Source organism: Phalacrocorax carbo, chromosome 5 (genome assembly GCF_963921805.1).
Source record: "Phalacrocorax carbo chromosome 5, bPhaCar2.1, whole genome shotgun sequence".
NCBI lineage: Eukaryota > Metazoa > Chordata > Aves > Suliformes > Phalacrocoracidae > Phalacrocorax > Phalacrocorax carbo.
The window spans coordinates 62,510,644-62,522,721 of NC_087517.1; the positions used below are offsets into that span (position 1 = coordinate 62,510,644).

The following is a 12,078-nucleotide window of genomic DNA, read 5'->3' on the forward strand; positions in this document are numbered from 1 at the left end:
GACACAAAGCAGAACTGAAAAAGGTCTTCAAATCAAGACAGCTTCGGCTTATAAAGAAATCAAAAGGATCTCAGATGCTAAATACTAATAGCTTTTACATGTCACACAGACTGGATAACTATAGGAAGAAAGGATTAAAAAACAAAATCAGAAATATACCTCCATTTTGAGGCCAATGTAGAATGCAATCATGTACCAAGATTAGTTTAAATGCCCGCCTGGTATTCCCTTAAACATTTAAGTATCCTGTCACTCACTAACTCCAGAAGTTTACTGAAGTCCACAGCTGCTGAAGGCACTCACTCAGAATTGAGTTTATAGGAACTAGGCAAAATATTTGCAAGTGCTGAAGAAAAGCAGAGACCTTCACATAACCTTTGGCAACCAGATATAAAAATATGACACTTCTAGTACACTGCACAGCTGATTACAAACCAAAAACATCATGTTAGGAAAGCAAAAAAAGGCATCTTAAGTAAGTGAAAACCAAGGGGTTTTTTTCTATTTTCCTTTTTAAAGTCCTATCAGAGGTCTCAAAGTAACAGTAAGTGATGACTTCAGGGTGCGACATAAAACACACTTCTAGAAAAAAATAGCGCTATAATAACATCTGAAGCAAATACATTTAAAATTATAATCAACCACTTAATCTTAGTATGGCCTTAATTCTTAGATGGTCTTTATGTTTTCCAAATTATTCTTATTAGTTATCTGGAAGACTAATTATTTAAGCCATTAACTTTAGCATTTATTAAAACCTTGTTCCATTAAAAGTTAAAAGCAACGTAAAAGACACCTACCTGTAATACCGAGATTGTAAATAGGTTGAACAAATAGTCTTTGATACATGGCTGGCAGACCCAAAATCTATTACTTTAACTCGGTAAGGCTGCCGAACAGGATCCACCAACATAATGTTCTCTGGTTTGAGGTCAGCATGGATTAAACCCAGACTTTTTAGTTTTTTCAGTGCAGTGGCCACCTGTTGCAGAATAGGCCGTATTACTTTCAGTTGCAGAGGGCTGAATTTGTTTTGTTTCAGGAAGTCGTATAAATTCTGTTCCAACATCTCAAAAACCAGACAAGTATGGTTACGATGCTGAAAGCATTCGTAGGCTCTCACAAAGTTAAATTCATCAGCATTTTCAGTACTTAGTCTCGCTAATATGCTCACTTCTATTTGTCCTTGGCGTGCATATGAAGGATGATTCTTCAAGATTTTGATTGCCACAATCTCATTTGTCCCCCTTTTCCAGCACTTCACTACTTGTCCAAAGGTCCCTCGCCCAAGGAAATCAAGAACCTCATAAGTGTTTTTCACAGAGCACAACACCTCATGCTGTACTAACTGGTAATCTCCATCACCGCTTGTAGCACTTGGTTTTGAAGTTGCAGCCGTTGTCACAACCGTCACTGGGTTTCCTACATTGGTTTGCAACATTGCAGGCAGGATGGACAGTTCATCGACAATCTGCATCGTGCTGTTTTGATTATCCAGCTCTTCGCTCTTACGCTTCAATCCACATCGCTGGGGTCCTTCCAGGATATCTGATCGGCTTCCTTGCGTCCCAGTCCGAGGTGCCTCTAACTGAGCTTGCTGCGCCTGCGCTGCTAACGCTTTTGTAGCACCTGCAATACTTTTTAAAGCAACAGCATTTGACTGCAACAGAAAGTTCTGTCCTCGAGGTCTGTCAAATGGGTTTTTAGTCTTAAAGTACGTACTAACCCTGCAGGGAGAAATTCCAAAGTTTTTACCATTCACATAGATTTGCGGGTAGGTTCTTTCGTGGTACACACAACTGCTTGGTTCTAGTTTGAGTTTCTTCACACAACAAAAGGCACTTGACTGGGTTTGATAAACATATGGTGGATAGACCAAGACTTGTGAGGCCATACCTACAGAGAGAGAGAAAAAGGAAAAGCGAGTGAGAATCTTGCATTCACTTTTCCAAGCTTTACAGCAGCTTCCTCATCTAAAAAAATATTAAAAAGAAAATCAGGACACAAGTATATTTTCCAAACGAGCTAGTCTAAACTTATTTCTTATTTACATTCTTAGAGCCGATAGCAAGGTCATCATGCTTTACCACCAGTGCACGCTCTCCAGCACATTAGGACTGTGACAGCAGCAGGTTACAGCAGGAGGTGTTTTTCCTGGTTGCACAGGGCAGAACTGAAATAGTCTGCAGCCGCCACTACTTGTAATTTTCCAAGTGGGGGGCAACTACCTTTGTACTAGTTAAAACTCAGCTTTTGTTTAAAAACCCACGGCATTTCTACATACAAAAGTACTGCAGTGCTCAGTTACGTAAATTAAACAAGCAATTCAAATATTTATCAATGATGATGTAAAATAACTTAAAAGCTCTTAATTGTGAGCTGATGTTATGTGTTACACAAGGTACGCGACCTACACGTCGTAAGCGCCACGGGGCTTCCGAGAACAGGCGGACAAATGACACGACTGTCACTGCTCCATCAATTTCACCACGATGAAAGTGAAAGCTATTGGGCTGTGCAATGGGCCCCAAAATACCTTAGGGGCATGGGTATGCTCACATAAACAATTGTAGCTTTCTGGCTAAATTAAGATGTACAACAATCTTATCTATTCATAAAGCAAATGCTTTAAGTTACATACTGTCCCATCGCAGAAGTTTCTGCATCAGTGACACAGTTATAGGGGGAAAAGGCACCAGTTTTCCCCCTCTGCCTTCAATTCAGGTTTGGAAACTAAGTATTAGCCTCATGCTTTCTGATATGCCAATTTCATGAGTTGGGCCACAGAAAACCTGCACTCTAAGGTAACCTGTTAAATTAAGGAAGTAAAATATTCTATAGACCTGTAAAATATGTCCCTGATCAAGATAATTTCTGAAAACTGGGCTGATAATTGTAGGTAGAGAACTTACAAGAACAGACTTCTCACAGAAAGTTTATTTTCAAGTGAATGCGAAAGGAAGAAAACCAATATATTTTTCTATATATTTTTTTCTGCCAACACAATTACTTTCGTTGCTAAGAGAGAAGTGAAAGTTAGAATAAAAGACTATGGATAATTTAAACTTCTGAATTCCCAGTAAGGCTGAGATAAAAATTTCAACCTGAATGACTCCACCTTCCTTGAAGTCATCCCATTTTCAAAAGGCTACGCCTGTATAGCCTCTCAGAAGGAACCCTTGCTCCTCAGAAATCGGTAACAAGAACCGTTTTGCGCAAGAAGAAGCAGTTTGCCAGCCCGGGAAGCCTCCGAGCACAGCAGCCCCACTCTGCATACCCCATGTGATGGTGCAGGATTAGTCCCACTGCCTCCCTGAATTCACCCTGGCTCAGGACACTAGCACTGCAGAAAGCACGAGACCATCCAGGGTCACACTCCACATGGTACCTCCCTTTCCCGGGCACGAAGCGGAGGGTGCCAGCACGGTGTCGGAGGGAGAAGGACACGGCAGCAGTACCTGGCCTAGACGTAGGATGAGGAATCTCAATCCCACTTTGAAATTCATAGACCCCATCTCTCAGATGCTATATCTTCCAGCTCTTGTCTCTGCACTGACCCTGCTGTGTTCCCTTCCAGACCCAAACACCAGCCTTAAAAACTTCTATGTCATGTAACGCTAAACACTAAGAAAAAGGGATTGGATGGACCTCAGTGTAAATGACTACAAAGTTTCAGGGAAGTTATGGCTTATAGTAGTCCCATCAGCTCTCAGAGAGTAAATCAATGCCAATAACACTTTAATTAAATCACTTTTTCATGCCAAGTGCATGAAGATTCTGGCAATAGGTATTTAAATCGTAGATGAGTCATGTAAAAGTTGAGCCAGACATTGCAATGACTCTGATCAAACAGAAGCTAACCAAACACACAGCATAATTATTTTGAAGCTGTGATTTGATTTATAAATTAGCATTTAAACATCTTAAGACCAATTAAAATAATCATACCATCACCTCAGCTTAGCATCCTATAATGGTTTTTGCCCCAGCAGTAGAAGAAAACTTCAAAGCCCTTTCCTTTCCAGAGCTGTTCACCCAGAGCCAGATGATGTAGAAAGCCAGAGACCACCAGCTGCCAGGCTTTCTCATTACCCAACATTATGGGACTGCCACTGGGATCCTGTTCCATGTCAAGGATTTAAGACTAACTCTCAGCCTCAAAAAACAGGGTAAAATTCTCCAAGCTCTTGAACTCTCTCCTAAATAACATACCCTATTACAAAGTGCCTGGTGCACAGCATAAGCATATTGACTATGGGACTTACCCTCTTTACTATAATAATTATATTTAAAGGAATCATTTATCCCAATCACATTACTTAGAGCTCCAAAAATCAACCCTCACTCACGACCACCCCAGAACATGCATACATCCAAGCCTACTTGGAGCTTCCAGTGCCACCTGCAGAGCTCAGGCCAAGCCAAACCTTCTGTCAGCAGCCAACCATTCTTCCAGTTCCTCTGGGACAAATCAAATACCAGATTTGCCACATTTACTTCAAAGACACTAAAGTCTCCAAATAATTTTTTTTCCTTAAAAGCTTTTCAAGGTTCCTGTTAGGAAAAAAAAAAACAAAACTCCACTTGCTTTTTTACCAGAATCCCCACTTACACCTCTTTCACAGACATACGCATGAGAGAAGTAGACATTCAACCTCAAAAGACTTTTACACTTCAAAAGTAAAGAAACTGTTCCTCTTTTCAAGGTAACACTACTGCGTTATCCCACAAAGTTTGCAGACAGGACAGTTCAGATGCCCAGCGCCACCTTCACAACTCAGCATCTAACACAGATGGAGCAGACCCAGGAGAACAGCTATACCACTGAACTCCTGGGCAAAAACCAGGTCTGGCACAAGCAGCCAAAGCTGTGCTGCCCAGCGGGAAGGAGCCTAGATACCTGCCGCATGGGCAAGAGGCCTACCACGCTGCAGCAACCCCAGCGGGTCCATTCACCTCGGATCTGCTGTAACCAAACAGCAAACATCTTGCTTGGTTTAACTTCTGGAGAAGGTATTTGTCCGTGTAAGCATGTTGCCAAAGCTAACAGCATGAAATCAAGACTATTACTTTTTAAAAAACAGTGATAAAGCTATACTGCAATTAAAGAGGTTTTCTAAGACAGGACAACCACCCAGTTGCGCTGAACATGGGGCGGACGGTCCTCTAGCATGGCCAGAGGACCACTCAAATCCCTACCTGAGCCTGTTGGAACCACTGGTATTCAAGAATGCCTAGATTTTCTATAGATCGTGCTATTCAAACCAGCCCAGAAGGACTGGAAGCCTGTAGTCCTGGCTTTCTCCTTCACATTAATTTCAGTTGGATAAGATAAACTAGGCTATCACCTTTGGGGGGTTTTGTATTTCTTACAAGCTTAGCTCAATAACCCTGACCTCTGACCACACTAACAGTTCTGTTCTCAGCTAAGGAGTGTTTACTGAGTACATTTTTAGCAACTCCAAGGAAAAAAAAAAAAAAAAAAGCTAAGCAGTAAGTAAAACAGATTACATACCCTAGAAGAACTACCTTTGATGTAATCATGACAGACTGAACTAAAAAAGTCAAATTTTCCTCCAGAAAAGTAAAAACGGTCTTAGAATTCTTGTATGAGCACCTCATTTTTTAGATTCCCCAAAACACTTCTCCCTTACCCCCATAATTCTGGGTTGGTGGTTTGTTTTGGGTTTTTATTTTTGATTTTTTTTTTCAGGTGGGTGGGGTGAGGTTTAAACATACACTCCGAGATGCAAGACAAAGACCTCTGCCATGCACTCATATGCAGCACTCGGATGTTTCAGATCAAAGCACACTCTTTACTATACATTAACATAAATGCAACGAAATACACCAGAAGAGCAGGTAACTATCCAATACAACAAGCTGCCAGCAAACTTCGCTTTGAGAAGCTAAGCTTATTAATAGAATTCATCTCCACACACACAGACAAAAACCCAGCCCCAAACCCAGAGATCAAAGCTGCACAACAAACCTTAAAGAGAAAGGGAAAATACCACGACACCCTCTACTACAACAGCACTGCCATGTTGTTGAGGCTTTTTTGTTGGTTTGAAGGGTTTTTTTTGTGGTTGGTGGGGGATGGTGGTGGTTTGTTTTGGGGGGAAGTTTCTTTTGTTTGGGAGTTTTGGGTTTGGGGGGGATTATGTTTTGGTTTGGGGTTTTTTGTTGTTGGTTTGGTTTTGTTGGGGTTTTTTTACACTATTTTGGGGGATTCAGGTTACAATATAATCCTATGGATAGCTACATTGGAAAGAGTGAAGAATTAGTGTGTTGCAGAGCTGGGTTTTTTTAAGAAGGTCTTCTAGTAAAAGAAAATAACATAATGCACACAGTACAATAAAGTGGATCTCCCCCCTCCAACTTGTCACAATTCATTTCACAGAACTTATACATCTTTCTGCACATTTCTTATCGAGACTACTCCTGCTTCCTCATACAAACAGAAGCTTGTTAATGTGGATATAGTCTGACAAGTCCAGCAGCACAATAAGACAGGGATGTGTAGAGTAAAGCAGTTGGTGCAAAAGAAAAGAAAAAACACCTCATTCTGTGCTCATTTCAGGGAGGCTCCTTGAGCTTTAACACCCATGAGCAGCTGACACACATCCTCCTGTTAAATTTCACTTAAAATAAAATCCAGATGTGTGCACTACAAGACTACTCCAGGATGCAAACCAAAGCAGAGTAAACAAATCCATTAGAAGATGGACTGAAGAGCACAATCCCCAGGTGAATTACCAGAGACAGCCTCCTGCTACTTGAGTAGCTTCAGACTCGATTTTCAGTTTTAGTCTCAGAGAAGTCTGTCCATTTCCCCCTACACACATTTTTAAAGGTTATTCTCCTACCCCAAGTGCAAGACGACCATCATAACTTCACTCCAGCACAGTGACTGCTCCTGGGCAGTGGCACACACAAGCTGGCTCTGGAGTTCTCCGGCTTGCTTCACTCCGATACCAACATAGCTGCGCCCTGCCTCACGTGCCAGGCGCTGCTAGTGAATACTGCAGGGCATGTGGAAAAGAAAGCCTGTCTTGAGACACCTACCAACTTACATTACCTCTGCATAGGGTCCCTTCGAAGGAAATAAGTCTTCTTGGCTCTTAGTTTGAAGCAGAAAAAACTCGGAAGCCTGCACTTGACTTATTAAGCAGTAAATTATACAAAATATGTGGATTTTAATCAGTTAAGACTGAATTTTGTGCTTCTGAAGAAAGTACAAAGTAATGAAGTAAACATATTTTAAGTAAGTAAATTCATTTAAATAAATGAACAAACATATTTTCACAAAGTAATGACAATAAAGAGGAGACACTTCACAGTTTGCCCACCCCTCCAGCCCCCAGTCAAGCTTATCTCTACAGAAGCTGGATACAGAACCATGCAGATATTGCTCAGGGAAATGGAGCACCTCTGGTAACTTCTTGCTACTGTTCACCTAACTGGAACAATGCTCTCTACTAGATTCTTAAAATTATGTCTCCAGCCTTCTCAAGCAGTCCTAGGCAAATCCATAAACATGACCAGTTTGGCAGACTGTAACAACCTTGAGAAGCACAGGCTGTTCCAGCCCTGTCCACCATTAATAATTAACTATAAATTGACATTTCCTCATGACATCATAAGGGGAGGTGTAGCAGAGTAACTAGCTGGTAAGACCACTGCAGCGGAGCTGACGAGAAATTCCCACACTACATCCTTAACTCTTCTGCAGAATACACAGCCCCTTTTAAACAACCGGAGAAGTGCCATTGCAATGTTGCTGCTGTTGTAGTAAAATCCCCAGCAGGCAAAGCCCAGGCAGTGGCAGTCACCTGGGACTAGAGTTACAATTTAACTCAAGAAAACTTGTTTCCCAACTTCTTTCAAGCCTCCATCAGTGAGAATTGGTTCTAACACACCCGCACCCCTTCTTGCGGCACAGCTGGGCACCAAGGGAGGCTTTCTAAAAGCCCAGTAACTTCCAGCAAACGCACAATTTGAGCCATAGCACTTAGAGAAGTGTTTTATTTATATTATGCATCGCTTTGAAGCTACCATAAGGATACTGTCTTTTTTCCCCAGGTAGAAAAAATAAATTGTTCTTTTTATATTAGGTGCCACCCAACTTTTCAAGTTGTTTAGCAAACACAAAGCTGAATTAGTTGCCCTCTTTCCCCCCAGGGGAGACCTTATTATTGGCAGTAGCAGCACCCGTATGTTATTGTTTATTTTGGATATGTAGCCGAACAAGCTGTACTGATGGGAGTGCTCTCATACCCCTGAACTGTTCACCCTGAGGAATTCCCTGACTCCAGCTGTATGATTCATAACAAAGCACTGGCAACTGAGGTTTCTCGCAATTTATAAAAGAAAACACATCTACAGGAAGCGCAAAGAGTTAAGAGATACAAGCCCACAGAATCCCACCCCCCCGCCACCTCGAAACCAGCTCTGCAAACAGATCTCTGACCCGTGGAAGGGAGGGAGCGGAGCAAAGGAGAAAGCACCGAGGTGTTTCAAATAACACCTGCCGTATGAATTGTTTCCTCGCATGAGCACAGAGGCAATACTGGACACCAACTGCACGGGCACGGGCACACACACACTCCACCACAGAGAACAGGGAGAAGCAGAGGCGGCTCTGATGCTAGCTCACCAAAGCAGCCAGCCCCTGGTTCCAGGCATAGCAACCAGAGACCCAGAAGTTTAGTGACAAAAGCAAAAAAGCAATGACTACATTCTTTGACTAAAACACATAAGGTGTTTCAGAGCTCAGGAATTTTGGCCCATCATACACCAACTAAATTAAGCTGAGCCAATGGCAGCCTTTGCCCAACGTGAAACCTCAGCCCTGCACAGGTCAGCAGCAAAGGTTGAGGCTGGAAGGCCAGAGGTTGGTTCCAAGCTTGGAGAGTCCTAGTGAGAAGCAAACAATTAAATGACCTAACTTTGCAGTTGTAAAATGTAGCTTCCACCTACCTAAGAACAATGTTACAAAGCTGACTTTAGATTCGTGCGACATTTGAGATTTTTTTTTTTAATCAGATGCTACCAATGTTGCATTAATACCAAAAATTGAAAATTTAAGTTTATTTAAGTGTGATGCCAACTAGTCTCAATCCTTAGAAAAAGAGCTAATGCCATACACTGAACACAAACGTATTTTACATAAAATATCAGAGTGAACTCCTATGACTCAGTGCTGTCGTCTGTACTAGTACTAAAGAATACAACTACTGTATTCATATTTTCCACAAATATCAAAAGCTAAATCTTGTGATGCCAATATGACTGCCATCATAGTTAAAAAGACAAATGGAAATATACTTCCAGCATTTGTTTTTCTGCTGGACAAGAAGCTGTTATGCAACTAAAAAGAAAGCATAAGCAGCGCAGTATCAGCCACCAGCCCTGAACAAGAGCACGCTCTCCAAATCAGAATGTGCCACCATCAACACAAACGGTGCATTTCAACTAGCGGGGCTTCACCAGCCTAATCTCTTCTTTTAAAAGACTAATTCTGTTTGAACCTGAAAACAGCAGGCACAGTGAAATAAAAGTCCCTAACAGTGGTGTTTAGGAGAGCCCACACCTTCGAGTTCTGCAGGGCAGTACAGTGCCGAAGGATGCAGTCAAACTACTGCTGCTTTTTGTCGCTCTTCAACACAGTAAGAGGGATTAAGGTGAGCAGAGAGGTAGCATGTAAAGCCATGTACTTTTTCCATTGCTGTCAGTATTTCCAAAAGATTTTGCCACCTTACCTAAAGCAGAAATAAAATTTGATAGAGGAGTTAGAGTTTAGCTCAAACTGCCTGTTGGTAAACTACCTGTTCAAATGCCACTGTCTCTTTTTCTGGTGTTTGGTTTGTTTGTTGTTGTTTTTTTTTTAATTAAAAAAAAAAAAAGCTTCCTATTTCCAGACATTCTATTTTTACTTCATTGCTTAATTTTGCATCCTTAGTCTTCTGGGCTTTTTAAGAATTAGAAGTGGACCAACCCAGCTAAAAAGTTTAATTAGGTGTTTCATTTTATTATATCTCTAGACAACATCAAACAGAGCTCCTGTAAGAATATAAATCTAGATGGCTATTTTCCTCATTGCTACTTCAGCTTTGTTTCCGCAGCTCCTAAAACTTCGTATGGAAAATAGAACGGCTCGTATGCCAGAACATCTGCATGCCCATGAAGGAATCCTACTTGAAGTCGATTCTTCATCAACTCCTCTAATCTACTCAAGGGGGAGAAGGTTTATTCAAAATTATTTTTCATCCTTTTATTAGCAAAGATTTTCAGCTAGACAGAGCACACATTGGTACAGCAACACAAAACTACTGTTTTCCCCACAGGACTTGCACGTTAAATTTGCAACAGCGCACATGCAAATAACCCACCGAGCTCACCAAGTCTGACGTGATGCAAAAATTTGCAAATCAGGGTCTACTGCATCAGGAGAGCACAGTTCAGGAGGTGTATAAAACTGTTTCCTACACATTGAGAATTACCTAGCAGTAACAACCAAGTTCTAAGTTTCCCCAAACATGTGAAAAATCATAATCACTTTTCCAATAGGACCAACAAGAACTTAGTCATCAAGCAGTTACTGAGTTACCAAGACAGCACACCTAGATAATATTCAAATTCCTTCTGCAACAGAAATACTACAGTAAATATTAATTCTTAGCCTTTTTTCCAAGTCTGATTTAACTGTTAAAAAACCTAAAGACATCTAATCCAAGATGCTTCTCTTGATTTATCTTTGAGTGCTACAGTCTTCAGTTCATTTGCTTCAGCTATACCCAGTAGCAACTTCCAAACATATATCTAGTGAGGTAAATACATACACATACATATATATACATACACACCCCTCCCTAAGTGTATGTTTGAAAGTTTTTATCTATGTATACACACAAAGAAAATGAGAACTCTTTAAAGTCCTAATTTTTATATTTTTGAATACAAATTCCTTACTTGACACTGTGTTTTAAATAATATTTTGCTTTCATATAGCAAGTACTTTTCTTTCATCGTAAGCAACGTCATGAATATAGCATTGGTTGCTTACCGAAAATAGCTGAGTAAATTAAACATGGCATATATAGAACAATCAAGAAAGAAGGGAGGGAAAATAGGTGTTCACCACTTCTTTCAGATTTCTAAAGATGTGGAGGAAACGGTGTTTCCTACCAGCAAAAAATCAGTGCATTAGCAATACATGCCCTCTCACAGAAAGCCTTTTGCCTCCTAACAAATCAATAACTGCAATAACCTGTATTATAATGTCTCCCAAAGTCACCAGTGCAAGAAATTTCTCTCTCTTCCCTACACAGAGAAACTTATTGATTTAACTATATGAAAAGATGTGCAAAAGGAAAGGCAAGATTACATGCAGCACATGACCCCACTAGCTAGAGCACGATACTGATAAGCGTACGTCAGTTTTTCCTCTGTTGTGTTCTGGTCCACGTTTAATAAACTTTCTATTTGTAGAATAAACAAACTTTTAACATTCACTCTTGTTTTAATCTTTAAAACAAAGTTTATGCATCTCTTCAACCAAGTTTTAAAAAACATATTTAGTCTCAAAAAGCACTTGTCACAAAGAGCTCCCAAAATATTTCTTGAGAAGAACTCCCACCGTGTCCTCTTGCAGGGCTCAGAGCTGCCACAGTCAAAGGGAGGAGTTAGCCCATAGCGTCATTTCAAAAGCCATAAAAGAAAAGGTATTAAAAAAACCCTTTAGAATCTCACGACAGCAATCCATTCCTGTTAGGCTAAATACCAATTAATTTCCTGAATCACAAAATAAGTTGATATTAATAGGTAAGGGAAGAGGAGACAGAGAGTTTTTTTCTTCTCCTAGGAACAAAGCCTGTTCCTTCCAAAGGGCTTCACAAGTAAGATCCCAAACACCAGAATTTCCATGTTAAACAGATTCAAGTGCTGAAAAATTAAGATCTTGTGAGGACCTCCTCTAGCCCTATAGTTTAAATCTTCAAAAACAAGCTGTGGAAAAAAACGTCTCAACTACAACAGACAGATTTTAGACAAGTACGCAATTCTAATCGTTTTTTA

At 40.7% G+C, this 12,078-nt stretch overlaps 1 protein-coding gene across 2 annotated transcripts in view; it reads right to left on the reverse strand.

Annotated features, from left to right (window-relative positions):
* HIPK3 (homeodomain interacting protein kinase 3) overlaps positions 1-12,078 on the reverse strand; it is a 78,553-nt gene that overhangs the window by 59,877 nt on the left and 6,598 nt on the right. For both annotated transcript variants that reach the window (XM_064452792.1, XM_064452793.1), the window contains exon 2: positions 801-1,896. In XM_064452792.1, coding sequence (XP_064308862.1) covers positions 801-1,894 — 1,094 coding nt within the window. In that variant the 5' untranslated portion in view covers positions 1,895-1,896. The remainder of the gene's footprint in view (positions 1-800; positions 1,897-12,078) is intronic.